General features: G+C 37.0%; 3 protein-coding genes and 1 long non-coding RNA gene across 5 annotated transcripts; 2 read left to right on the top strand and 2 right to left on the bottom strand.

Annotated features, from left to right (window-relative positions):
• Positions 1-182: 182 nt before the first annotated feature.
• apoa1a (apolipoprotein A-Ia) lies at positions 183-2,907 on the bottom strand. Its single transcript, XM_082169204.1, has 4 exons — positions 2,823-2,907; positions 2,586-2,637; positions 1,537-1,681; positions 183-957 (listed from the first exon to the last, which is right to left on the bottom strand). Exons 2-4 carry the CDS (start codon positions 2,626-2,628, stop codon positions 357-359), a joined length of 789 nt encoding a protein of 262 aa, XP_082025330.1. The 5' UTR covers positions 2,629-2,637; positions 2,823-2,907; the 3' UTR covers positions 183-356.
• Positions 2,908-5,604: 2,697 nt separating this feature from the next.
• LOC309498454 lies at positions 5,605-7,094 on the top strand. The gene is made up of 3 exons (XR_014205948.1): positions 5,605-5,666; positions 5,750-5,847; positions 6,057-7,094. It is a non-coding gene; the product is annotated as an uncharacterized lncRNA (long non-coding RNA).
• A 604-nt stretch (positions 7,095-7,698) lies between these two features.
• pafah1b2 (platelet-activating factor acetylhydrolase 1b, catalytic subunit 2) lies at positions 7,699-13,078 on the bottom strand. 2 transcript variants are annotated; one of them, XM_082169212.1, is made up of 6 exons: positions 12,646-13,078; positions 12,046-12,148; positions 11,823-11,912; positions 9,362-9,478; positions 9,142-9,264; positions 7,699-8,990 (listed from the first exon to the last, which is right to left on the bottom strand). In XM_082169212.1, the coding sequence occupies exons 2-6, from the start codon at positions 12,121-12,123 to the stop codon at positions 8,712-8,714; spliced, it is 687 nt and encodes a 228-aa protein (XP_082025338.1). In that variant the 5' UTR covers positions 12,124-12,148; positions 12,646-13,078; the 3' UTR covers positions 7,699-8,711. The 2 variants fall into 2 exon arrangements, with proteins under 2 accessions (XP_082025338.1, XP_082025337.1); XM_082169211.1 differs by having other exon boundaries at positions 12,046-12,534; positions 12,646-13,076.
• A 5,702-nt stretch (positions 13,079-18,780) lies between these two features.
• Positions 18,781-23,017, top strand: mpzl2b (myelin protein zero-like 2b). The gene is made up of 4 exons (XM_082169215.1): positions 18,781-19,017; positions 20,174-20,343; positions 20,970-21,180; positions 21,748-23,017. The coding sequence occupies exons 1-4, from the start codon at positions 18,963-18,965 to the stop codon at positions 21,909-21,911; spliced, it is 600 nt and encodes a 199-aa protein (XP_082025341.1). The 5' UTR covers positions 18,781-18,962; the 3' UTR covers positions 21,912-23,017.
• Positions 23,018-26,351: the final 3,334 nt, after the last annotated feature.

A 26,351-nucleotide genomic window follows, 5' to 3' on the forward strand; every position in this document is an offset into this window, starting at 1 on the left:
TGTGGAGAGTTTTATACATTAAACAGGAAAAATAAATTGTCTTTTTTTGCAGTGTAATCACTGGTAGTCACTCTTTTTTTTTAAAGATTTAAGATAAATGATAATATTGTTCACAATGAAAACTGTTTTGTGACCATATACCATGTTTCAGAAGGAAAGAAAACGCTTGACTCGAAAAAAAATAATTTTTGTGCATTTTATTTGTTTGCATTCTTATGTCAAAGATTTTTTAACTTGAACATAATAAACATTCATCTCAAAACTCTTGCACCTTCAGTCCTTACATCACCAAACACAAGAAAATCTGTTCTTTGCTGTTGTCTGAGGATCCGAGTGTGCAAAGTCCTTGAGTGTTTTTATGCCTGGATGGCCTTGGAGATGGTGTCATACACCTGTGCAAAACTGGCCTTCACGCTCTCCATGTAGGGCTCCATGCGGGCCTGGAGGTCCTGGGTGTGTGGGGTGATCTTCTCCCTGGCCTCCTCGACAGCCTTCACCAGCTGTTCTTTGTATTCCTCAGCATAAGGGGCGGCCATGGTCCTCAGATCCTCCAGACGCTCCGTCAGCTTAGTGCGTACGACCTCGACCATCGGCACAAGCTTGGACTTGGTATCCTCAAAGTTGGTCTCAAACATCTGCCTCAAGTCATCTAACAGGGGCTGCAGCTTGGCACGCATCTGCTCAGCATTTTCACGGTTCAGGGTGGCATACTCCTGGTAGAGGGGCTCCAGCTTGTCACGGTACTCGTCAAAGTGCTTCTGCACCACCTGGTACAGCTCAGCTCGGTGGGGCTCAAGCTTGGATTTGATGTCTTCAAGGTCGGTCATGATGCGCTCTTGCAGCTGCTTGGTGTTCTCCAGGAATTGTTTGGAGAAGGTCTCAGCGTAGGGGGTCAGAGTCAGGGATGTGGTCTGGGCATATTCCTGAAGCTTAGTCAGGCTCTCTGAAAGTTGCAATCTGAAGGAAACAGAACATACATGTAGAAAATACAAACACAAATTGCTTCAGTTTAAGCTGGATATGAAAGCCTGGAATCATAAATCACACTGTGCTCATTCACTAAAGCCAGAGGAGAACTGGCCTCCTGACTGAACCTGGTTTCTCCCCAGGTTTATCTCAACTGTCACCTAATGGAGATTTGAGTCCTTGGGTTCTCACTACTTATAGCTGAAATTAACTTGTTTCATAATGGATGAGCTTTGCAGCATGAGCTTCACAGTTATTCAACGGAATTGAAATAACTTTACAGCTGAAATGAAATTTGCTTCATAATGAAATAATTTTACAACAATTACTCTTGTTTTACTGAGTGTGTGAAGCTACTTGGAAAACATTCTGTATTGTATAAAGCACTACATAAATAACTGATTTGATTTGAAATTATGAGATAAAGAAGTAAGAAAAGATTCTGTATTTCAAGAATGATTAAACTGCGAAGGGGCAAAAAAGCATTTGGGAGAAGTAAAAAAACATGAACAGAAGATTAAGACACAAAAGACTGAGTAAGAGATCATCATTATCAGATGTGTCTTTTACTTGTATTGCTCATATTCGGTTCCATCCAAGTTGTCGAGAGCCTTCTGAGTCTGCTCCTTGACCTGGGTCAGGTACACCAAGGCTGCTGACTTGAAGTGCTCCAGCTGGGAGGGAGCATCAGCCTGCAGGAAACGGGCCTGGGAACCTAAGGAGACACACAGGAAAAGCTTCATAAACCAAAGTAAAAATTGTCTCAAGCTCATTAAACTTTGTGAAGAAACACATGGTCAAATTGTTAACATAAAAACCAAAGCATTAACAAAATCATCGACTTGGAGCCGAAGGAGGTGGAGATAAAGGTTTGCAACACGTTGCCAAATCTGTTATGACACTGAGATGCAATCACATGTTTTCAATAACAAACTGCTTAATCACAAACTAATAAATGCCTGATTGTTCTGCAACTGTAAAATTACCTTGATTAGCTTATGCTAAGTGGCATTTTGACTGAAAACTATAGACATTTCCGTTTAGTATTCATAAATGAACCATAATGCTGATTTCTTTACAAAAATGTGAACATGATGTTGAAAACATTGTCCACTAAAATTGAGGTTATATATGTCCTAAAATCTTGACTGTAAACTGGAAGAACTGTTTGAGGAATGACCACTCCTCGAGAAGACAAACGACCTTTCTGAAAATTAACATTTGAACTCACCCTTGGGCACTATCGAGACGAGACGAAAGTCTCACCTCCGAAACATCCTAACCTACATTTATTCCCCTCATGCCCCACTCCTCCCTCATGAGATCACCAAAACTCACACAAGAATCTATATGGTTTAATGTGAATAATTATCAGAGTATTATAGATGTTTAGTATCATTTGAAATGTCTCATTTCAGTTTTTAAGAGTTTAGAGATAACATGCACACAAAGGAGGGTGGGAGGGTTACACCCTCCTGTTCTCAAAGGGTGAGAACAGTTCTCAAACTCACACAAGAATCTATATGGTTTAATGTGAACAATTATCATTGAGTATTATACATGTTGAACTGTAAAATACTAAAGAATAATTAGATTCAGAAGTCAGGCATGTTACTTACCCAAAGCCAAGAGGAGAGTCAGTGCAAGAGCCAAGAATTTCATGGTTGAGCCCTGAAAGAGAATACTCTTATTATACCATCAAAGTACTTTTTAGCAAGGTCTATATTACAAAAATATTGTGCTCAACTGTGTCTATGCTAATATCTATGTTCTCATTGTTTCTATCTTTACTCCTGGCCTCTGCATTCTGAATTGTCTTGATCCAATTTTGCTCTCCTGCTGGTTTGCGCCCTTACCTGAGTTTTGCTGCTCTGAATGTTCGAGGACAGACAGCAGAGGCAAAGGTCTTATATAGGGCAGGAACAGTGCGTGTGGAGTTGGAACCCTGTCCTCTTACACATCAGAGGTTCAAAAGGTAGGTGCAATAAAAGACACATTTTAGATATCTGTAGACACGTCAATGCACTGTCAGACTCACAAAAACACAAATTACATGTAAAATATTCCATTATATTTGATCTGTCAGATCTTTTAACTGGAATAAAGAAATAAAAAATCTTCAGAAAATAATTTTTCAGATATTGCTTTGATAAACCACTGTGAATCAAAATGCAGATGTTTAATTGCATCAAACAATGATTCTGAGGACAAATATTATATTTGTATAATACCCCCCCCCACACACACACACACACACACTAATGCCAATTAAATTGTTGTAATTCAGCAATTAAAGACAGATATAGCAATATTTTTAGATAATTTTTTATGCTTAGTAGTTTGTTGCAGAACAATCAGGCATTTATTAGTTTGTGATTAGTTATTGAACACAACAAATCCATGTGATTACATCTCAGTGTCATAACCGATTTGGCAACGTGTAGCAAACCTTGATCTCCACCTCCTTCGGCTCCAAATCAAATTTTATCAACTGCTGTCGTGGAAAAGGTCCATTACCAGTCAGGGGTCATTGATCAATCAGTTATCTTTGTCCCTTGATTTACTCAACTCCTCACATTCTTGAGTAAAATTACCTTGATTAGTTTATGCTAAGTGGCATTTTGACTGAAAACTATTTCAGTTTAGTATTCATAAATGAACCATAATGCTGATTTCTTTACAAAAATATGAACATGATGTGGAAAACATTGTCCACTAAAATTGAGGTTATATGTCCTAAAATCTTGACTACTTCCTGTAGTTCCTATAATTTTATGTATATATATATCATTTAAAACCTTATTTTAAAAAAATAGTCAAAATACATAAGTGTACATCTTTGATGCACTCTATGATTTATGAGTTAACTATGTTTTTTTGTACTTCGCATAGACTTTACCACCTCATCTCTAATGGGCAAGCAGAGAGGGTCAAACAGTAGGTTCTGAGCACTGTATGCTAATGTACAGAGTATGAGGTTATCTAAGTGGCTTAAGTCTGTATCATCAGAACAGAGCTCCATTTGAGCTTCATCAGCAGTAACTTATCACTGTGTTTGTCAGTTCATGCAACCTGTATGAATCCCTGTCACATCAGAACCCAAAATTGAAAAGCAAAGCATGTCATTGCCTGAACTGATTTCCAGAGTTACTTCTCAATAACCCATTTTTTTCTCATTTTGCAGACTTTAAATTTAAATTTGCCATCATTTAATTGATCCTTTTTAGGATTATAGTAAAAGATTATGAGCAGTATTAGGTTATCTGCACTGTTAGACTTTTCTGTAATTTCTACAGTTATTTACTTTAAATCCCCCAGTATTATACTGCTATTTCTCTTTACAGTAAATAACTGTGATTCCCATTGCATCATGGGAATTTTCTGTGACGTCTAACACCACATACAGAGACTTACTGTATTTTTTAAATTTGCTGTATACTACTGTATTTGACGTAACTGCCTCTCTGGCTTGCACCATTCCATCGTGCTTTTTATTTCCTAATTTTTGCCTTACACCGCGTGTCTACAACGCTATAATAGCCAGAGGCTGTCTATATTGGACACATTGAAGCGACCGGACCTTTAAATGCATACCTGTTTATCCCTTGTCAGAACTAGCGCGAGCGCTTGGACTCGTATCGGACTACGTCAGAAATATAACGGCCGCGGCGCATCACTACACCTATTTTTTACAGTCTATGCACTACACTGACTGTCTGGGATTTGTCGTGTCGCGTCAGAGCATCCAGTGTAGGTAATGGGGTCTGTCTTTTGTTGGATCGCGACGTTCGTGTCTGGCCCGGGGAAGAGACGGAATTCACTTCACCGAGAGAGAGATCAGCAAGCAAGGTAAAAAAAAAAAACATTCTGTGTGTGTTGTCAGGATTGTGCCCAGTTTAACCTATGTTATAACGTTAACGTTAGCCTAACGTTACTCGTCGTCAGCATGGCGGTAACGAACTTTACCACGGTAAACTGAGCTAACGTTTCATTTTACACACTTTGTTAGATTATTGAATTGTCGAGTTAAAATATGCCAACGAGCAACGCGTTTACATTAACAATAAATGTGAATAAACTAATGTGAAATTCTGTTTATAGCCTAATGTTGGCCTACTGATGAGAACCTTTATAGTTTTAGCATTAGTTTGCAAACTATACCATATTATACTTTTTTTTTTTATGGAATTTAATATTTACTTCCATTTTTGTGTTTAAAGGCAACTGCAACAAAGCGCCAATTCGCGCCAGTGACTTCCAGCAAGATTCCAGAGGTAGGCCAGCCCATTTGTGATATATTTTGAGATAAATTTGCTGAAATGATTAGCAATACGCTATGTGAAAATTGCTTTTGAGCCACTGGTGCAGACTAAGTAGCTTACAATATCTTACAATATCTTATAAAATCTCTATAAAATTGGCTAACTTTATATCAAATAAGTGACCTTTGCCTTATGTCTAACTTTATTAGACAGCAAATGAACCAATCAGAAGATGGACCATTGTCTTTGTTCAGTCTCACCAGAATAAATGTATCCAGGTAAGCACTGCAGTAAAACTCTCACTAATTCATTCATACAAAATCTAGCATTCTAAACAACTTAAGTTTATATTTTTGCATTATTTTGATATTTTATTAGCCAGAAGACTCTACCATTGCAGTCCCACCTGACTAGGAAGGTCCTAACATCAGCACGCAGGTGGGTAAACTACTGTAGGAAGGAGAACGATCATCACACAGTGATTTCTTGCATGTATCTTACTGTGTATTTGTCTCAAACAGGTACTCCTTCACTGCAGACAAGCTGAAATGGGCTAAAATCATCGATTTCAGTCGTTCTTTCTATGGATCTCAGCATTTTTGGACAGAATTTAGGATTTGTAAGTATTAAAATTTAATCTGGCATAATTTTATTTAGTTCTTTTGTATGCTATTTATTGACAAAAGCTGTTTACAAATATATATTCTTAAGTTTTTGTGAAAATAATAATAAAAATTAACAAAAAAAGGAGGTTAAAAATAATGTGACACTAATATTCTCTCTCTCTCTCTCTCTCTCTCTCTCTCTCTCTCTCTCTCTCTCATATAGTGTTGGAACCGGGATCTCCTCTGAAGGACTGAGTACATTTGTGTTTGTGGGCACGCATACAGACCAGGGAACACTCTGATGTTGTCAATCAAGTTCTGAACAGGAACCAATCTTTGGAGAAGTTCATTTATTCACAAAGGTGGACAAAAACATTGTGTTGGCTTTTTAAAGATTATTTTGATGATGACTTTTACTCCTATGCTGTAGAAAAGATGGAGTAGACAGTCAGACATTGATAATAATAAGAAATGTTTCTTGAGCATCAAAGAGACTTATTTCAAAAACATTAAGACACTTAAATACTTATTTTGGCCTCCAGTGTACATGAATCCAACAAATTTTTGGAAATAAGTGAAATTATTTTGAAGGTGGGGTTATGTGTCATGTATTGTGAAAAGAACTGTGTTTTGTCCTGTGTTGGACATTTCCTTTTTGAATGCTTAAAAATGTATTTATATTCTGCAGTTTTATGAATGTAATGGTTGATATTTCATTATAATACTTGTATAAGCTAAACAACCAATGACTACATTCATTTAGTCCAGGGTTCACCAATCTCGGTCCTGGAGGGCCGCTGTCCTGCAGAGTTTAGCTCCAACTCCAATTAAACACACCTGAACCAGCTAATCAAGGTCTCATTAGGCATACTAGAAACTTTCAAACAGGTGTGTTGGAGCTGGTTGGAGCTAAACTCTGCAGGACAGCGGCCCTCCAGGACCGAGATTGGTGAACCCTGATTTAGTCAAATGCTAATGTTTTGTTTATGGTTTTATGTATGTTTTCAAAAATGTTTGCAGTGAAGGACAGCACATAATGTGTTAATTTAACACGTTTACACATCTTTGTGTTAACCTCTCTGACATATTTACTTTGTTAAAATCATTAACACAATGAATGAGTTAAAATTAACACAAAAAACATTATCCCTAAACTCACCCATTAATGTGTAAAAATTTCACACATCATTTCCAGCATTGGCATGTTTATTTTGTGATATATATGAAATGTTTTAAATAAAAAAATGGTATTTTGTGATAACTTTGTCTAATTGGTTTGTATGAAAGTAGTACTTATGTAGGATAAAAATAAAATTAATCATATATCAAAATTATCAAATCTAATTTATATTTAGTACAAATAAAAATAATTACAGTAGTGTACTGATTAGCTTCGTTTTTACAGTAATGCACTGTACTGATTAGCTTCGTTTTTACAGTAATGCACTGTATTACACAAAACTGAAATATGGTTTGGTACTGTAACTCTTAATTACAGTAACTTACTGGCAACAGTGTTGCCAGTAAGTTACTGTAAAAAACCCTTGAAAAGTCTAACAGTGTGAATTAATAGTATTAGAGGTTATCTAAATTATTACAAGTATTAAGGTATGAATTTGGATGCAGAAACTCTTAGTAGTTTTTGCTGTGAATATGGATTGGGTGAAAATGCAGATTCACAGGGTTCGTTTGAAAGAATAATGTTATCCAAATCAAATTTTATCGTGTAAAAATGATGTAAGTAGAAACTGAAATAAGCATCACATATTGACAGCAGTGAAAGAAAGAAAGAAAGAAAGAAAGAAAGAAAGAAAGAAAGAAAGAAAGAAAGAAAGAAAGAAAGAAAGAAAGTGTACACACATGAGTTTAGATCCCTGCTAATTTATTGGAATTCTTGGATCTGAAGCATGTGGCAGTTGTGCCGCAGTAATAGTGCACGCTTTGCAGACCAAACAAATAGTTATAGATGGTTGATCTCTTACACTCCAACACAGTAACATTCACATTCACCAGCACCAGCTACATAAGCACTTGCACAGAGTACATTAATACTAACAGATTATATATATATATATATATATATATTTATATATATACATAGACACACACACATATATTTATCACTTCTTGCCCACTGGCTCTCCCACACTCACTCATACTCAGCTCTTCACATAATATTTTACATATCGCTTGGACACACAAAAACATGGATGCATGTGAGATAAAATTAACACTGAAAACCTTGTGGTTGTGCATTAGGAGTTTTCTCACACTCAGACTCAACCCACACACAAGGAATGATATGGTTTGATCACTCAAGTCTTACTCTAATATATTATATTTTTGTTATTGGGAATATGAAAGGGCGAAAGAGAAAGTTTCGGATGCTTCTGTGCCAAAAAAATTAAATAAAAAAATTACAAAAATGGGAATAAGACAAAGGCTGATATTTCGAAGGCATGATTTATCTTGTGTGAACTGAATCATGTAGCTGTCATCATAACACTGTTGTGAGTGTGACCGCGTGCATGTATGAAGGCACAGAGAAGCTGGCAGAGTAAGTGCTACTATTAAAGGTTGTTGAGACAGTGACAATGAGATTTTGAAGAGGTTCCTGTCCCACCTGCAAAGCAATATGTCCTAAGAAAAACTATTTCTTATCACACATATATTCTTCATTCTCCTGCTGTTGTCTATTCTGCATCTTAGAAACATATACACAGTTTATACTTTTCCTATAAAATTGGTCACTGTATAACATCCCCTTGTTTGCTGATCTATTTGCATTTTTCTTTGTTTTTCTAAATTAAGTATTTTAAGTACATCCTGAATATCCAACACCCTGCCTCTCCAGTGAATGACCAATGTGGTGCCCTTCTTAAACCAGTGAGGCCCGCCTCTCTTGAGGCGTTTCGTCCAACAGTTGAAGCAGCAGCTCATGGAGGGTCGTCGACATGGTCCTGTACGCACCAGCGGTCAGATGCAGGAAGTCGAACATGTCTCGAGAGGAAATAGTCCCATCTGAGTGGACAAAACTACCTCCCACATCAAGTAACTGAACATGGCCGAGTCGTGGAAGAGATGCGCGGAGTAAATTGTTCACCGATGCATTTTTCTCTCTCAGTGGGTTAGGAAATTCTCCCCTTGGTAACAGGCCCTGAATGACAGGAATTACCACTAATCAGCTTTGACAAAAAAACGAACTGAAACTGAAATGCTGAGAGTTAATACTCTGTATATACACATTAATTACAACACCACAAATCTCACATCAAGAATATATATGCATAGTGATTTAGGTAACTCACCAAAACAATAATTTTGGAATTGGGGAGGAGAGACAGAAGTAACTGTGCAATGGCCAGTATTCCTCCTGCAACCTGATCCGCAGTGTGCTCATGATTATTAGTTCCTACCCATAAAACCACCACCTGTGGAAAAACAAACGAGGACACAGTTACAACTGGTGAACACACATTTCGCTTGATGGTAAATGTTGTTTAAACTATTTAGAACAAACCACCTCACCTTGGGTCTGATGTTCTCCAGTTCTCCATTCTGTAGTCTCCACAGCACATTACAGGTTGTGTCTCCACCAATCCCAAAGTTCAGAGCATGGAGAGGTGAGAAGAGTTCCCTCCACACCTGAGACGAGCACCAATAAAGAATTGCAAACCAAATGTAAACCAAAATATGTAAATCTATTTTTTTTTAAACTATACATGTTGATTATTAACAACAGACACAAAACATATCAGGTGTACAATACTGTATAAGCAAAAGAGTCGTACCTTTTTCATTTTAAAATGGCCTTTAAGTGTCATTATTGCAATACTATACTATTAGCCATATGGATAATTACCAATAAATAAACTAACATGACATGCGAGTTTAAATTATTTTATTAGCAGCTTAGAGACTACTGTTGTTACTCTCTGTAGGATACAGTGGGATCCACAAATATTGTATTGGTACCTTTGATAAATTAGCAAAACTGACTGAAAATTATTACTGACTTTCATTCAAATAGTAAAAAAGAAAATTATCATAAAACAATTTCCCCCCTTGAAATATAAGTATTCCACAATTATTGGCACCCCTTCATTTACTACTTTGTGCAGCCTCCCTTTGCCCCAGATAACAGCTCGGAATCTTCTCCTACAATGCGTAATAAGGTTGATGAACATATGGCAAGAGATCTGAGATCATTCCTCCATACAGAATATCTCCAGATCATTCAGATTCAGAGGTCCATGCTTGTGGACTCTTTTCTTCAGCTCAACCCACATGTTTTTATTAGGTTTGGGTCAGGGGACTGCAAAACCTTCATTCTGTGGTCAATGAACTATTCTGTGGTCAATGAACTATTCTGTTGTTTATTTTGACATGTGGATTACTCTTTGGATCACTCACGCTGGAAGATCCAATGAAACTGTGTATCCTTATAAGTTGTCCAGGGTCTTTGGAAGAAAATTAGCCCCACAGCATTAAAGACGCGGTACATTTCTACATGTCTCTGTTTCTGTCTATGCCCAACCCAACTCTCGCTTTATTTTGGTCTCATCTGACTATAAAACCCAGTCCCACTGAAAGTTCCAGTAACACCTAGCAAACTGCAGGTGAGTGAGATTGCTGTTTGATGTCACCAACGGCTTTTTTTATTGCAAGCCTTCCAAACAAGTTGTGGTTATATAGGTGAGGTTTGATCATATTTTTGGAGATTTTCTGACCCCAAGACCCGACTAGCATCATCAGTTCCTTGCTAGTACTACTGCTATGCATTCATCAGTTCAACTTTGATCCTTACAGTTTGTTTGGCAACTCAAACCACCATCCTCTGTGTTTGGGGCAAAATTAATACAGACACACATCCTCTTCCAAAATAGTTACAATCTCCAGTTGATTTAAACGTCTTAATTATTGCCCAGATAATGTAAATGAGTTTTCCAACAATTAAACTATTATTTTATAGCCATCTCATGATTTGTGCAGCTCAACAACCTTTTGTCACACATTATTACTGTAATCTCAGGTTTTTCCCATAGTGATGGATGACTATGGGAATTTGGCCTGTGTGTCACGACATATTTAGAATCCAGTGAAACAGGAAGTCATGATGACAATTGTTCCTGGTCAATAAGGTTCATTTAAAAACCTACCATATGAACGGGAATATACTACAGTTAGATTGTTACTCATTAGAATTTGTAGGGGTGCCAATATCTTTGGCACACATATTTTGGAGAAACCCATATTTATTTAATTGATTACACATTTATATTTCGTGTCAGTTACCTTCAATTAAAGGTTTTTAAGTTTTTGTGAATTTGAATGAAAGACTAAGAGGAGAAATGGCAAAAACAAGTTTTCACAGTCAGTTTTGCTCTTTTTCCAAGCGTGCCAATATTTGTGGAGCCCCACATGACAGTACAATTATACAACGGTCATTATCCAAAAATATCTGACCACTGAATGCTATGAAAAACCAAACGGAATGATGTATTCCAGAGTGGTTCAGATTAAAAATCATAATTATCATGGGAAAGATTAATGGTTAATATGTTCATTTTATATTTTGAATTTCATATTTGAATTTCTATGACTGGCTATAAATACACGTACAATTTCATATAGTGCTTTCAAATATTTATAAAAATACACTAGTTTTAAATAAAATATTTTAATATAAGTTCATCATTTCAAATATAAAAAAATATGATATTTCAGCTTTCAAACCACTTAATACCATTACATGTCTTGTGCATTTCAACATTTTGCACGAACACTTCTGCTCTCTAGCACTGTACTACTCTATTTTTTGGAAGATTAGTATGGAAGCAATACTAGTTTTTTTGGTCTATCTTGGATTCATTGCTTCTGCTATTCTGGTTTGTATTTGGATAGAAGTATCTTCTAACTGAGCAAATGGAATTGCAACCGAGTTGTTCTCCTTTTTTATGGATTGACTTATTAACGAGATAACAATCACCTCGTGCTGTTGCATAAGCTGCACCATTGAGTCCCCCACAAACAGAACATCAGGCTCCGCATCCTTGCACTCCTGCACAAACCGGTTGTGCTGCAAAAATATAGAACAAAATAAATCCGAGCTTGTTACGCCAATCCTTAATCAGACTGAGGGGTTATGAAAGAGCTCTGAGATGCTACAAGTATGCACGATGACTACAGAAGTCTTTCACAATGGAGCACACCTGTGACATCCAGCGTCCGTCTCCCTGCACGTCGACCACAGGCGCAGGTTCAGCAGCGGGATTCTCCTCAGCGCTCATATTCTCTTCGACACAAACACAGGTGCTACAAAACAACAATACTAATGAGGGGCCGTGCTGACGTAATGGAAATTAATGCAATTGTTGACTAGTTCAGACTGAGTCCTAATTTCGTAGCTGTAAGATACAACTGTCAATAATATTCACTCCGAGCAAAATATAGATCATTGAATCATGGTAGTTTCGCGCGTGCCAAGCACACATATCAAACCGCCGCACAAAGAGCGCGTGTTTTGCTTTTTAGTCCTAGGGTGATGAGGAGGAGGATGATGATGATGATGATGATGATGGACCCCGGATGAAGCCAACACACAGCAGAGGTTGTGCAGTAAAGAATAACGCTTCATAGATGTGCTTTAATGACTGCTACTGACAGGGTCAGCCAGGGATGATGATCCCAGGAATGTTTAGCTGATGGTATAACGAAGAAGAATGAATCAACAGCCGGGACAAAAGGAAAACATTCCTGGTGGCATCACGCACACACACGTCCGTCTCTATGCACGCCTCTTCTTGACTAACCTGGCTACAGTGTTTGCAAATCCCGTCTGCAGTGAGTAAGCTGCGGGTGTGTGCAGCAGGGCAGGGCTTCCTCAATCACCTACAGCAGCACCGCAACTGACTGTCCGGGGAAGAAGATGCAGATGAATGTTTCTGCAGCCGCGCAACTCGACTCTGCTTTTTCCAGCAATGCAACCTTAACGGACTTAGTCCACACACAATAATAATGATGTTTAATGGTTTAATTATGTGGGTATATAGCGCGTGGTCTATTAAAGAAATCACAGTAAATGTTTGCGTTATGTAAACCGAATAGCATCCAACCAACCGCCTCCCCACTTCCCTGCGCAACCGCCCTCGCACTTTCTGGAAGCCTCACTTCCGCCTACAGCCATCGTCACGCACTTCCCATTCAGCGCTGTCCCGCCTCATCGTGACGGCAAAATATAGGCGAGATCTATGAGTGGAATAACCGTTATAATATCACAAGAGCAAGAGAAGGGTTGCCAACTTCAGGGGAGGAAAATAAAGGACAGTCTTTGGTTCTTTAAAGGAAAACAAGGGACAGAATAAATTCCAAATATATCTTTACCACACAGTGTATGATGTCATATAGGCTACATGTTTTGCCAGAATTAAATGCTAAAATGAATCTCAGACATAAACAAATTTGTTCTGCTTAACTTATTAATGTATGCTACAATTTAAATCTAAAAATATTTTTTTTATATCATTCTATGTCACACACAAACCATCTGCCTGAGCAATAGCCTATCACTATATAATTGTGACAAATGATGAGGAACAGGTTTTGTTTTATTAAGTGCATGTTGTAAGTTTTATTTTTTAAAGAAGACTATACTTTATCTTTTGAACAAACTCAATTGCCATGTAATGTGCAAATAAACAAAAGGGCTTTGATAAGCCCATCTTATTTTTTTTTTTATAAACACAGTATAGGCTAACTGATTAAATGTAGTCTTGTATGTAGAAATGTTACTTTATGTAGTAATTTTACTATTATAACTGATCATTTATGCTTTACATTTTATGTACATTTTACGAGCTATGAGAATTTTGTCTTTTGTTTTGGCCATATACAGTAAATAGCCTAAACAACATCTGCACCAAACATAATTTGGCTTAGTTTGGTCCTCTGAATAAAATGTAGGTGTTTTCCCCCTCCTCAAGTGCAAGCTCCATATTCTCAATTTATTTGGGCCATAAAAGCCTGATATCAAACATGATACAAAACATAAATGTACAGGCATATTTGGCCAGAGTCTGTTGTGCCCCAAATTACGCATACAGTATATAATGTATAAAGACATTTTGTGTATTAATTTGTCTAGGTTATTTTGTCATTCAATGCCGGAGTCTGCCACCTGTGTATTTGAAGCACATTTTTTCATTTTGGAATTTTCAGTGTGAACATACTATTTCTTTTGCTAAAAATGGCAATCGAATGCACAAACTTCTGTGTTTTTCTCTGCCAGCAAAAATGATCTCAATAGGCTAAAATCCATAGCATCAAGCTTTGTGTGTTACCAAGCAACACAAAAGTAAATGCTGGTCTGGAGCCCCTTGCATGAGTGGAGCAATAGCCATCACCAGCATAAACAAGCCGTGGAGGAAAAGAATATGCTAAGTATACTTGCAGCCAGTCTTATACAGTATACTAATATTAAGTGTGTTAATGATTAGTTAACTTGAAGTGTGCTATTTTGAAACAACTAATGTTGTACTAAGTATATATTATAGTTGTAATTAATTTGTAGTACAGCATAACTTTAAGTGTATTTAGTGTACGTTTGTGAGCTAAATTGGAACAACTTCAAGTAGGCCTATACTTAGTATACTTAAAGTATATGCCTGTGTAGGGACTAATTACATGCTTGATTCGTGATATGATATTAAAGTGTACTTTATTTGTGTTTCAAGTTCATTACAAATTCATTACATGACTGAACATTTTCCAATGCTGTTAAATACGAATTTACATTGTGCAAAAACATTTGACCATAAACAAATTTACCTTTTGTCATAATTCAAAGAAGTCAAACTTGTAAGCCGCAGGTTTGTATGCAGCACTGGAGGAGAGTGGAGTAGGCAGCTAGGCCTATGGTTTATTTCCACATTTTGAATGTAGTATTTGTCTACTGTGATTAAGGCTTTAGGCTGCCATGGAAATGAGCTATCTGAATAAATTTAGTATTTGTTAAGATTGTATGGATGCAAGACTAAATTACAAGATGAAAAGGCTTGTATGTCCCAAAATAATTGAAGTACATTTTCATAATGACGTCACTTCAACCCGAAGTTGAAGAAAATGAACCATTTTCATTATTCCACAAGATGACAGCACAGCAGAGTCGATAAACATGGTGCGTCCCAATGGTCCCAATTCGCATACTATCCATACTATGTTGAAATGAGTGTTCCAAAGATACCCGGATGGTCTACTATTTCCGGTCAGAATCCTAAGTGCAGATCGACGGCTAATATTGCCCACAACCCATCGCGCGTTGGACGAGGATTCTGTTAGAACTACAAACACGAGTGAAAAGTGTAATAAAAAAAAATAAAAAAACTACAGACATGGAGGACGCGCGAGTCCGGCGGTTATGGTTTAGATAAAGGGGTTGAGAGTGATTAATGATCAGTTTCTAACCTGACGAAAATGTATTTATTCAATGTTGTCTACATTATATTGCATCTGCAGAAGCATTGTGAACTTCTGTTAAGATACGTTTAGCCATTAACTTTTAAATGCGTCATTATATTCAAATTGCAAACACATGAGGAGAGTCTCCGAATGAAAGATCCACGACTGGCAGATTAACGTGCAACTACATTTATTTCCGAAACGGTAGGAAATTAAATTAGATTGAATGGAGGATTTTAACTGCGACATTAGGCTCGTTTGAGATGCGCCTTGCCTCGCCTGAAATGTATGCGAGAGTAGGCGGCTGCAGTGAGGGGAGGAGTGAAAAAAGTGCAGGCAAGCCGGACAGATCTCTCTTCTCGCAGTGGATCAGACACCTGCGAGATCAAAGATGGATATCGAGGGATTCACGCTCGTGCACAGTGTTGCTAATAAACTGGATGTAATTTAATCAGGGTTCTCAAGTCTCACGCATTGGCCGTGAGACACACGCAATTCAACCAGTTCACACGCTCACACGCCACACCATGTATTTCTCACGCTGAAAAGGCAATGCCAACCAAGTTGTCCTGCAAGCTTTATAACGTTGTGTACGAGGCGCACTATGGTAATTAATTTGTTAATTAACTAGGTAACCAACAACATCGCGCGAACGCGCTGGGTTTGTGCTGGTGTAATGCATTGGTCAAAAAAAGTAGGGTTTTTTTTTCTGACAGACCAGCCCATGAAACATGTAGATCAGCGGCCCATTGGTTCTTTTCTTGATTGACACTGGGCTGGCCCAATCACAACTTTAAACGAGTGAGCGAGCGTGCAGCAGTGTCAGTGTGTATCTGTCAAAATAGTCAGCGAGATGGAGAAGAAACGCAAGGAATGTGCAGAGAAATAGCGTGAAACAATAGAAACTGGCCCTTAAAGCAGACACTGTAAACTGTGTCAAAATATACAGTATGTTTTCTGCCCTTCATCAGCTCCTGTGATGATGATGATAGTGAGGAGGATCAGGAGAGAGATGAGTAATCCGCGGTAAGCATAACTACTTTCAAAACACTTAGGCCATGTCATGAGTGTAGGAACCCATAACCCAGTTACAGATTATTTCCATATCTGCATATTTGACGATTACCGCAATTCACTAGAAATTTAATGAGAGGCGTTTGTAAACCATGTTTTCCGCCAAAATAAAAGCTTGATGCAGTTTGCGTCAAAATAAAAGATCATGTGCTTATCTCTTTCAAGTATAGAAATAGGTACAAATCTAATTATGAAAGTTTCCTTTATTTTTTAGTGCATTTGTTTTTACAAAATATGGCTATTACGGTCATAGGATTAATATTATAACTATTATTATGTAGTAGGTGTAATGTAAATAGACACTGTAACTAAAAGAGGTTTACATTTTTCTTTTTTAATTTGCACACTGAATATAGTTTGGAGCTTTTAATTTTGAACTCTCAAAGTGCACCAGATTGATGGATTTAACATTAAAATGCAAAAAAAATTCTCACGAGGGGCAATTTGTTATATTTTTGTATATTTGTAATTTGAAATATAACATTAAATAGTATATTTGATGTGATGAATTGCTCTGTCATTTATCAGATTTACCATTTAATTTCAATTTGTGCTGGTTAATTATGAACAATGGGTAAAATTGGGGGGCGGGGACAGGTGGGGGCGGGCCTCCATTAAGGCTCCTCCCCTAACCGCATGTGATCTCACTCCAAGCTTTTGATAAAACTTGAGAACCCTGATTTAATATGAAAATAAATATAATGAACAAGACACCCAAAGTAGGCTACTTGTTATTTAATTCCATTCCAAATACGTTTATCAATCATTTTTTTCTTATACAGACATGTGCTTTTTTATATAGCCTCTCTCTCTCTCTCTCTCTCTCTCTCTCTCTCTCTCTCTCTCTCTCTCTCTCTCTCTCTCTATATATATATATATATATATATATATATATATATATATAAAATAAAAATTACATTGCATAACCGAGATCGCACTGTCAGATAGTTTGGGAATATTCACACATAACGTACTATACACATAAAACATGATATCAGAGTTTTAAAATCAAACATTTTACATGAGAACAACGCGTACCCAACAGATTTCGTCATGAGTCATTACCCATCACTTTTAACTTCAGTCCATATTAATTTGACTTTTGGTTCGATTTTTTTTTTAACCGTTTTCAGTGGTTATGAGGAGCAATATGAGAGAGAAATTTGGTAATCATTGTCTGACCCAACAAAAAAAAAACATTATAATATTCATTTTATTTTATTTTTCGTGTTCGCATTTATGAGGAAAAAAAAACAATGTGTCAGTTGTGAGCCCTCTGAAAGCGGCACTAAAAGACTGCTTTAAAACTTTCACAGATCGAGACCTCAAACAGAACAGCTGCCTTTCTTTAAATTGAATTTCGTTTTGAATTAATTATATCTTAATTTTAATCAATGTTTCATGAACCAAGTGCCTGGATTTATAAGTAAATATAGCAGAATCACATTGAGGCGCCGGCGAGTGAACTGTCTCATAAATTAACCGAAACTCAGCGTATAATGCACATTCACATTCACAGCGTATTTAGAGGCATTCATAATCATTACTTTTACCGGTTCTTTGTGGCAAGCTTTATGTGTGCAGTCGTGGCTTGAGTGCGGCTATATTACGTAAACGCTCATTATCCTGTAGGCTATAAGTAATTAAATTAATATAAAGGGGCGATTTGTCCACGAATGACTTAAATGAACAACTAGCTTACTAGTCAACTAGAAGAAGAAAAAAAAAACTTTTAGTCGGAAGCAGCCCTTATTCCACATATTTTCGACTTCGAACCAGGCAACAGGACATCTGGTGAGCGAGCGACCCTGCGGAATGAACGAGCGGAGCGGAATATTCAGAAATGCGCTCTCCACTCACGAGCTCTGATCGGAACAAACCCGAACCTCACTGTCTGCTGAACTTGCGCAGAAACATCAAAATATAACCAGCTTTTTTAAATGGTTTTTAAAACTAAACACTATTTTAGCACAAATTATGAGCTTATTGGCGATTTTTTTTATATATATATAATTATTGACAAAATTCGAATAGGCTAGGCCTAGGCTATAGTACAAGTTTTTTTTTTTTTTTTTTTTTTTTTTTGGGTGGGCCTGTTGAAAAGTGCCTGAGCTACAGGACATCGTCTTTCAAAACATAACCTGCGCGAAAGAGAGAAAAAAAAAATGAATGCGTCATTGTACCCAGCACTTCTGAAAATGCACTTCCGAATGCGTCTCTGTCCCCAGCACATTTCAAACCAAACTGACGCCCATGCGTACTGCCTATGATAAACATGCAGTGACATGCACTGGATTGTCCTACACAATAGAGGGCAGGTTACTAGACTACTTGTGGGAAACAGATGTCAAGGTAGTCTGTGCACTCAGTGTGCTTTACAGGTTTTTGTTGACGCCTTTTAACAAAAACTCCTCCTCTCTTCACTCACGGATATTAAGTGCAAACTGCCGAGCGGTTTAGCATGGCCGCTGTACTCAGCTGTTCCGAAGTTCATCTTATACTTAGATAGGCTACTGAGTGTAAATACAGTAAGCTGCTTGATAAATAGTAGAATACTATCATTTGTAGGAGCTCTGATAGCTCCTCTAGTGCTTTTCTTATGAGTCGAATCTGGATTTACCTGTTTTCTGCGCTATGTGCGCTTGACTTGTCAGGTGAGTTTAGTAGCCTACTTCCTGGATCCACCTCTGGTTTCAGAATAAATATAATGTGTTTGATTAGCATAATTGTATTTAATATTTAATTTAGCAAGTCATTATTTGTGGTGTTAGATTATCTGCCTGCTTCTTTTGTCAATTTAAAACTACAGTGGTCACTTAGGCAGTCTCAGAGTAAACTAGTAAACCGAGCAAGTATAGTTTAACAACGACTTATTTTTTTTTGTGTTTCTGCGGCACTTATCAAACGATTATCAGATTTGCACTGTGCTGTCGTTGATTAAATAAGATTATGCGAGATTAGATTGATCCTCAAGAGTTAATGCAGGCATTACAGCAGCTTGAAGTGGACAGCAGGTGCAATAAGAAAGAATAACGATAGGTAGAAACAACTGGAAGCATTTTTTATTTTATTTCTAAAATAGATTAGAATAGAATGCACAACATACTATTCTACTTACTGAAATGTACTTACAAATAGCCTACTATATGGGTACAACTGCAGTTAGTAGAGAGTGACCTAGTGAAACGGATTTAATGGTTGGAATGGCTGCAGTCTCATCTTAAGCAGAGTTAAACACCCTGATCACAGCAGGACCCGTGAAAGCTTTACCTTAATGCTTCATAAATAGTTCAGGGTAGTTAGAGCAGAATATCTCCCATGGGACTGAATGATACTGTAGAGGTGGATTCATTATTGGCAACATGTAATACTGTATAAAATTTTTTTATTTAGATGGTGCATATTGTTAGCTGGAAGGACTGAAGAAAAAGTTAAAACCCTCATTAGATTGAATCAATATTGAACGTAGTAATTTTTATAAATATGCAATTTCTGTGCATATTTGTGTGAATAAAATAGTTAATCTGATTGTACTGATCTGATTTGGGATTGTTCTGATAAGAGAGATATGATATGAATGTGTCTGCTATGTGCACTCATTGAATCTGTCTATCTATCTATCTTTCTGTCTGTCTGTCAAGAAGTTTGAGAAAACATTATAGCTCGCTCTTTCTATGTTTGGTTGAAGGTGACAGAAAACACATTTTGGTGGCAAGTTTAGGGTTAGAGAATGTAAATGTTGTTGGAATGAGCTGTATGTGTGTTAGTGTCAGTTATATACTTAGTTTCATATTAATCCATGGTTACCAGGTGTATATCAGGTGAAGGGAATGGAGGTGTTTACATCTTCAGAGTTGGAGGCAGTCAATGGGACAAATGTACGGCTCAAATGTACATTTAAATCTACCCATCCGCTTTCCGAAGAAAGAATCACTGTATCCTGGAGCTTCCTACCACTCGGAAAGACAACAGCAGAAATGGTGAGACTGAGTTTTGTTGAATCATATGTGATGCATCAGACTTTTATGGCTCATAAAGTATGATATAAGTGCTCACACCTGAGGTGGAAAAAAATACCTAAATTTTAATTAATATTTATTTGGCCAAAAAGTAAGATGAAACTGAAAGTCTGATTGATTCTAATGTAAATCAATGAGATGTTTATAGTATAACAGACTACTTGCATGTATTGCATATAAATATCAGTCGTCACTCTATATCTCCCAATAATATGTCTTAGTGAGATGATATCTGAATGCTTAGTTTATGACAAATCTCTGTAGTTTTGTGAGGGACAGTTTTTATGTGCAATATGTTTTTCAGCAATGTTTTGATCATGTTGATAATTTAGAGGCCTTTTTTATTTTGTATATCAAATATGATACAGTAGGTTTTATAGGGTTAATATATCTGAAAATCTTTTGTCATTACTAGGTGAAATGAGGCTGTGTACAGGACATGCACTCTTAAATCCTTGCTCTCTTCAAAAATCGTTTATCCCCTTTTCCTTCTGCCCCTTGTTTCTCTCTTCACTTTGATTCTAACCTCATTTCAGTGGGCCATACTCCTTCCTTCTTATTTAACTTTCAACATTTCTGTCTCTTAGTTTTTTCACTACCAGGAAATAGTATATCCCCCAGCAAACGGCTTGTTTAAGGATCATGCTGTATGGTCTGGTGATGTAATGAAGGGTGACGGATCCATCACGCTGCAGGATGTGCAGTTCAACTTTAATGGTACCTACAGCTGCCAAGTCCGAAATCCGCCCGACGTCCAGGGCTTTGCAAGCGAGATCAGCCTCAGAGTCGTTCAAAAAGGTGAGAGTAGATGCTTTAACACATGAAAAATGAGCTTGAAAAATCAGTCATTTACTCACCCTTCCAAACACATATAGCAGACAGAAGAGGTGAAGGTTGTATAAGCAGGATGTTGTGTTCCTTCTTTGATCCCAGGCAGCTAAAGGACACGACAGAGCTAATCAACTGGGCTAGAATAACAAACAGACTTCTCTCAGAATGTTATGAAACAGACAATAGGAGTATAATAGTAACAATAGTGAGCGGTATTCAGTTTGCTGTCCATCCTCTGATAAAATTTCCCACGCCTGTTAGTTGAACATATATTTTCTAATCCTCCTCAATTTTAGTTTCAGTTTCAAAGTAAATTTTTGGCATGAATATTTTACTTAAAATTTTGCCAAAGCATCAGAATGTACAATAAAAGCAGTGACAGGAATAATAATTAATTAATTAATAATTAGGAATAAAAATATGTCAGTACTGGTAATAATAATAACAACAAAATAAAATTAACAATATAATACAATAAAGTTGAATAAAAAACAGTAATGAGCATAAATAATACTCTCTCTTTTCTTCTTATAGTTTCATTCTCTGAAATTGGAATTCTGGCTATAGCTGTGGGTGGATCCATTGGCATCATTCTCCTCATCCTTATGATCTATATCATTGTGCGGGTATTCCGGAGACAGGACAATGACATGGGTGTTGAGATGGAGGACCACAGATCAAAGGATCAAGTGTTGTGAAAGAGAACGAGTGATAAATGAAATAATAACATATTATGCCACAGTATTCTCTAATTGTATGAAATCACACTATCTAGAACTTACTTTTTACTTATGATAATTTTACAGAGACAAGTTTTTAATAATGATTACTTCATTACTTTTTTGAATATATGAAAACAGAAAACAGTTTTTTTTTATACATTAAGTGAGATCATCTAACCTTTGTATTCTTAAAAAGATTAAAAAAAATACCAGTTCAAATATGTATATAAAATCTGACTTCATGGACTGTCTATGGGTATGATTGAGAATTTTTGTCACTCTTCATTCTGTGTGTTGTTTGTTGCACTGTTTTACAGCGGTTTGTGTGGCCACACATGTATTTAATGTTCTTATATACATGCATATACATGTGTGGGTGTGTCTCTGTGTATGAACACATATGTGAATCACAAACCTGTGCGACAAAAACCCCTGTTCATTTAAAAGAGAAATACAATTTTTAAACCAGTAAAAAAAATTGGAAATATGTATGGAATGGATGGATCAAAGAGAAACTGCATGAAAACAATTATTGAACAAATGTTGAACTTGGACATTGATTGTTCTTTTTACTGCCCATCTCATTTCATAAACCTCAAATCTTCTGGGTTTTGGGAATCTCTGTTCATCAATGCTGCTGATTAAGAGTCTGCTATTTAATGAGTAAATCCATCTTTTAATCCTAGTTTAAAATGAAATGCTTTATTCTCTGATCATACATAGTTTTTCTATTTTCTTGTTAGTTTTGTTACATTTTACAAAAATGTTTATAGATTTATTTTTGTGACATTAAAAAAAAAAAAAAAAAAACATTTTGAAAACCTTTGGTGGATGTTATGTTCTCTTTGAAATGTTGACATGGTAAAGCTAGTTTTAAAAGCTGTAAAAGCAACAAATGTTTTTTTTTTTGTTTTTTTTGTTTTTGTTTGTTTGTTTGTTTGTTTGTTTGTTTTTACACCTACTGGCAATCAGTCTGGTTGTGTGCCCATTTATGCTGGACTTATTTTGCCAGGCTAAAATGCTAACTTTTTCCTCTCCTATTTTGGTTGCGCTTTCAATACATTTCCAGAGTTTATAATGAGTATTATACTATTTATTCAAAGTAGACTGATTTATTCATGGATAAAAAAGAAACAAAGTAAGAACACAAACCAGGATTGAACCCTTTTAAAATTTGACATTGCTTTAGTGTGGAAACGTTGTGTCTTTTTTTAAACAAAAACCTCAGGTCTATATTTCAAAGCTTTCATGAATTACAAACATTTAAGTTTAGATATATGGTCAAAAAGGGGGGTGAGACTTAATAAGTTAAACAACTCCATTATAGTTTTTTGGGTTCCAAAAGAAAATGCACCATATATACCTAACATTCTAGCTTTTTTCAGTTAGCCTTGGAAATTATGATGGGTGGAAAAGCACCCTCTGGTGGATGTAAAAGTCTATAATAAAATATTGATAACATGAGTTGGTTTCATTCAATACAGTGAACAGACAGAGATCCTTCTCCCTCAAATAGAGAAACTTTGCACAGGCTCCTTTACTTTAAATATGTCTGTAATCAACATATGCATGTTTGTTTGTTATTGTAACAAAGCTTATTTATCATACTGAAAGCATTTAGATTAAAAGCATGTGTTTGAGAGAGAGACATGACACAGAAACAGGTGTTGCATTTTAATAGTTAAAGCTTTTGACAAAATTAACAAAGATTTTATTTTGAGTGTCTGTAGCAGATAAGAGCTGAATGTGTGTGTGTGTGTGTGTGTGTGTGTGTGTGTGTGTGTGTGTGTGTGTGTGTGTGTGTGTGTGTGTGTGTGTGTGTGTGTGTGTGTGTGTGTGTGTGTGTGTGTGTGTGTGTGTGTGTGTGTGTGTGTGTGTGTGTGTCGGTGTGTCTGTGTGTGTGTGTGTGTGTGTGTGTGTGTGTGTGTGTGTGTGTGTGTGTCGGTGTGTCTGTGTGTGTCGGTGTGTCGGTGTGTATGTTGTACTGAGATGGATGACGGGCTTCTGAGCCGACTAGACTTAAAAATCACTAGACTTAAAAGGAGTAATTTAATTTATAGATTTTCAATTGTTTCAACCAAATAGAGAACCTGACTTCCTGTGTGTGTGTACGTGTACGTGTACGTGTGTGTTTGCTCACTCACTGCGGTATACTAGAGTGCTGATAGAGGCTCGTCCCCTGCCAGACTCTTTGCTGCACCAGCAGAGGACACCTCTCTCTCTCTCTCTCTCTCTCTCTCTCTCTCTCTCTCTCTCTCTCTCTCTCTCTCTGTGTGTGTGTCTGATGAGAAAGAAATGCAGCATTGGTTGGAACTGGTCCAGAAAGGCAGAAAAAACCCTTGCCACGTTCAGTGCAGCACAGCGCTGCAGAGCAGCCTGAAAACGGATCGCAGAACTCCAAACTGCATCCTTCATTCCACAAATGCACACACACACACACACACACACACACACACACACACTGTGTCTTCAACTCTGAAGTTATCAGCATGGATAATTTTTTGACCCCTCACTTGTCAATAATGTTTAAGGTTAGTTCACATGACCTTTGGTATCAAAAACTATATCAAAAACTGTTTTATACCGATTTTTGCTAATTTTAAAATACTTCATGTTAATGTATGTGCTCATGCTGATTTATGAGCTGTTTAATAGAATACATGCAATATTTAGAAATGTATGTTTCATAGGACCATTTGAAATGAAGGTGAAAGGGGTATTTAAAAGTGATTAAAACTATACACAGTTTAAAATCTTAATTTTGAAGTGCAAAAGAGAGCGTCTTTAACTTCTGCGATTCTATTATAGAATATGGCCAGCAGCCATATCACCCTGTAGCCCAAGACTGGTTGCCCACTGAAGCTAAGCAGGGTTGAGCCTGGCCAGTACTTGGATGGGAGACCTCCTGGGAAAAGGTTGTTGCTGGAAGAGGTGTTAGTGAGGCCAGCAGGGAGTGCTCACCCTGTGGTCTGTGTGGGTCCTAACACCCCAGTAAAGTGATGGGGACACTATACTGTCAAAGAGCACCGTCCTTCGGATGAGGTCCTTCTCTGTGGTCACAAAAAGTCCCAGGATGTCTTTTGAAAGAGTAGGGGTGTAACCCCCGCATCCTGGACAAATTCATCATGGCCTCCTAATCATACTGATTGGCTTCATCACTCGGTCTCCTCTCCACCAGTAAGCTGGTGTGTGGTGAGCGTTCTGGCACAATATGGCTGCCGTTGCATCATCCAGGTGAATGCTGCACATTGGTGGTGGTTGAGGAGATTTCCCCATTCTATGTAAAGCGCTTTGAGTACCCAGAAAATCGCTATATAAATGTAACAAATTATTATTATTTTTATAACACTTCATTTTTTTGGTCCTTGTTACACATGTAACTTAGTTAAACTATTACAGTAAGTTAATCATATTTGCACGCAACTATCCCTAAACCAAACCCTAACCTAAGTGCATGTTGCAGTAATTAATATTACTCAGTGCTTAATTGTATGATTATACTATAACAATGACTCCTTAAAATAATGTGTAATCAAATATGTTCATTAAAAAAGTTAATGGATATATTATGCATCAAATATGAATGCAGCATTTAAATATATGATGAGATTAGGTTTCTTTTAACTTCATTCTGAATACTCAGATAATAAAAAAAAATTCAACACAAGATCTTTTGAAGAATATTTTAACCAAACCACAGTTTCAGCTCCCCTTTACTTTCTATTTGTATTTGTATTTGTATTTGTATTGTGTGCAAATTCCAAGTTTTCATGTGCCTTCACAAGGAGAGACTTGAGTTCCTACCATCTCCATATATGATCATGGAGCTCAACTAGAGTGACCATCAGCTTCTTGGTCACCTGTCTAACCAAGGCCCTTCTCCATCAATTGCCCATTTTGGCTAGGTGGCAAGCTCTAGAAAGAGTCCTGGTGTTTTTTTGTTTTTTTTTTAATAGGCTAATTATTATTATTTGTAGTCTTCCAGTTCTGTGTCTTGACACAATTGACCATTTTCCCAAACTTAAAGGGGTCATGAACTGAGAATTAAAATGTTCTTTGATCTTTTGACAGTGAAGAGTTTGTTATAGCCTACTATAAAAAAAATAAAAAAAATACCCTGTAAGTTTCAAAACTCAAAACTTCCTTGTTATTCCAAAAACTGCTTTTATTGAAACCAAGGCCAGAAAACGACAGGATCTCAAAAGTGGAGATTTGTGACGTCACAGGGCAGCGAAAGACTGCCTTTGCAGAAGATTCATCAGAGACCATGTTCATGTTCGTCTTCATCACCGATGAAGCGTTAGTGAATAGTGACATGAGAACGAGTACGATCGACACAGGATCAATACCCTTACCTTCCAAAGGATCCTAATGCTAGGAAATTGTTGTTGTTGTTTTCAACAATGTGAATGTCTC

Source organism: Leuciscus leuciscus (assembly GCF_965113295.1).
Source record: "Leuciscus leuciscus genome assembly, chromosome: 5".
Lineage (NCBI taxonomy): Eukaryota > Metazoa > Chordata > Actinopteri > Cypriniformes > Leuciscidae > Leuciscus > Leuciscus leuciscus.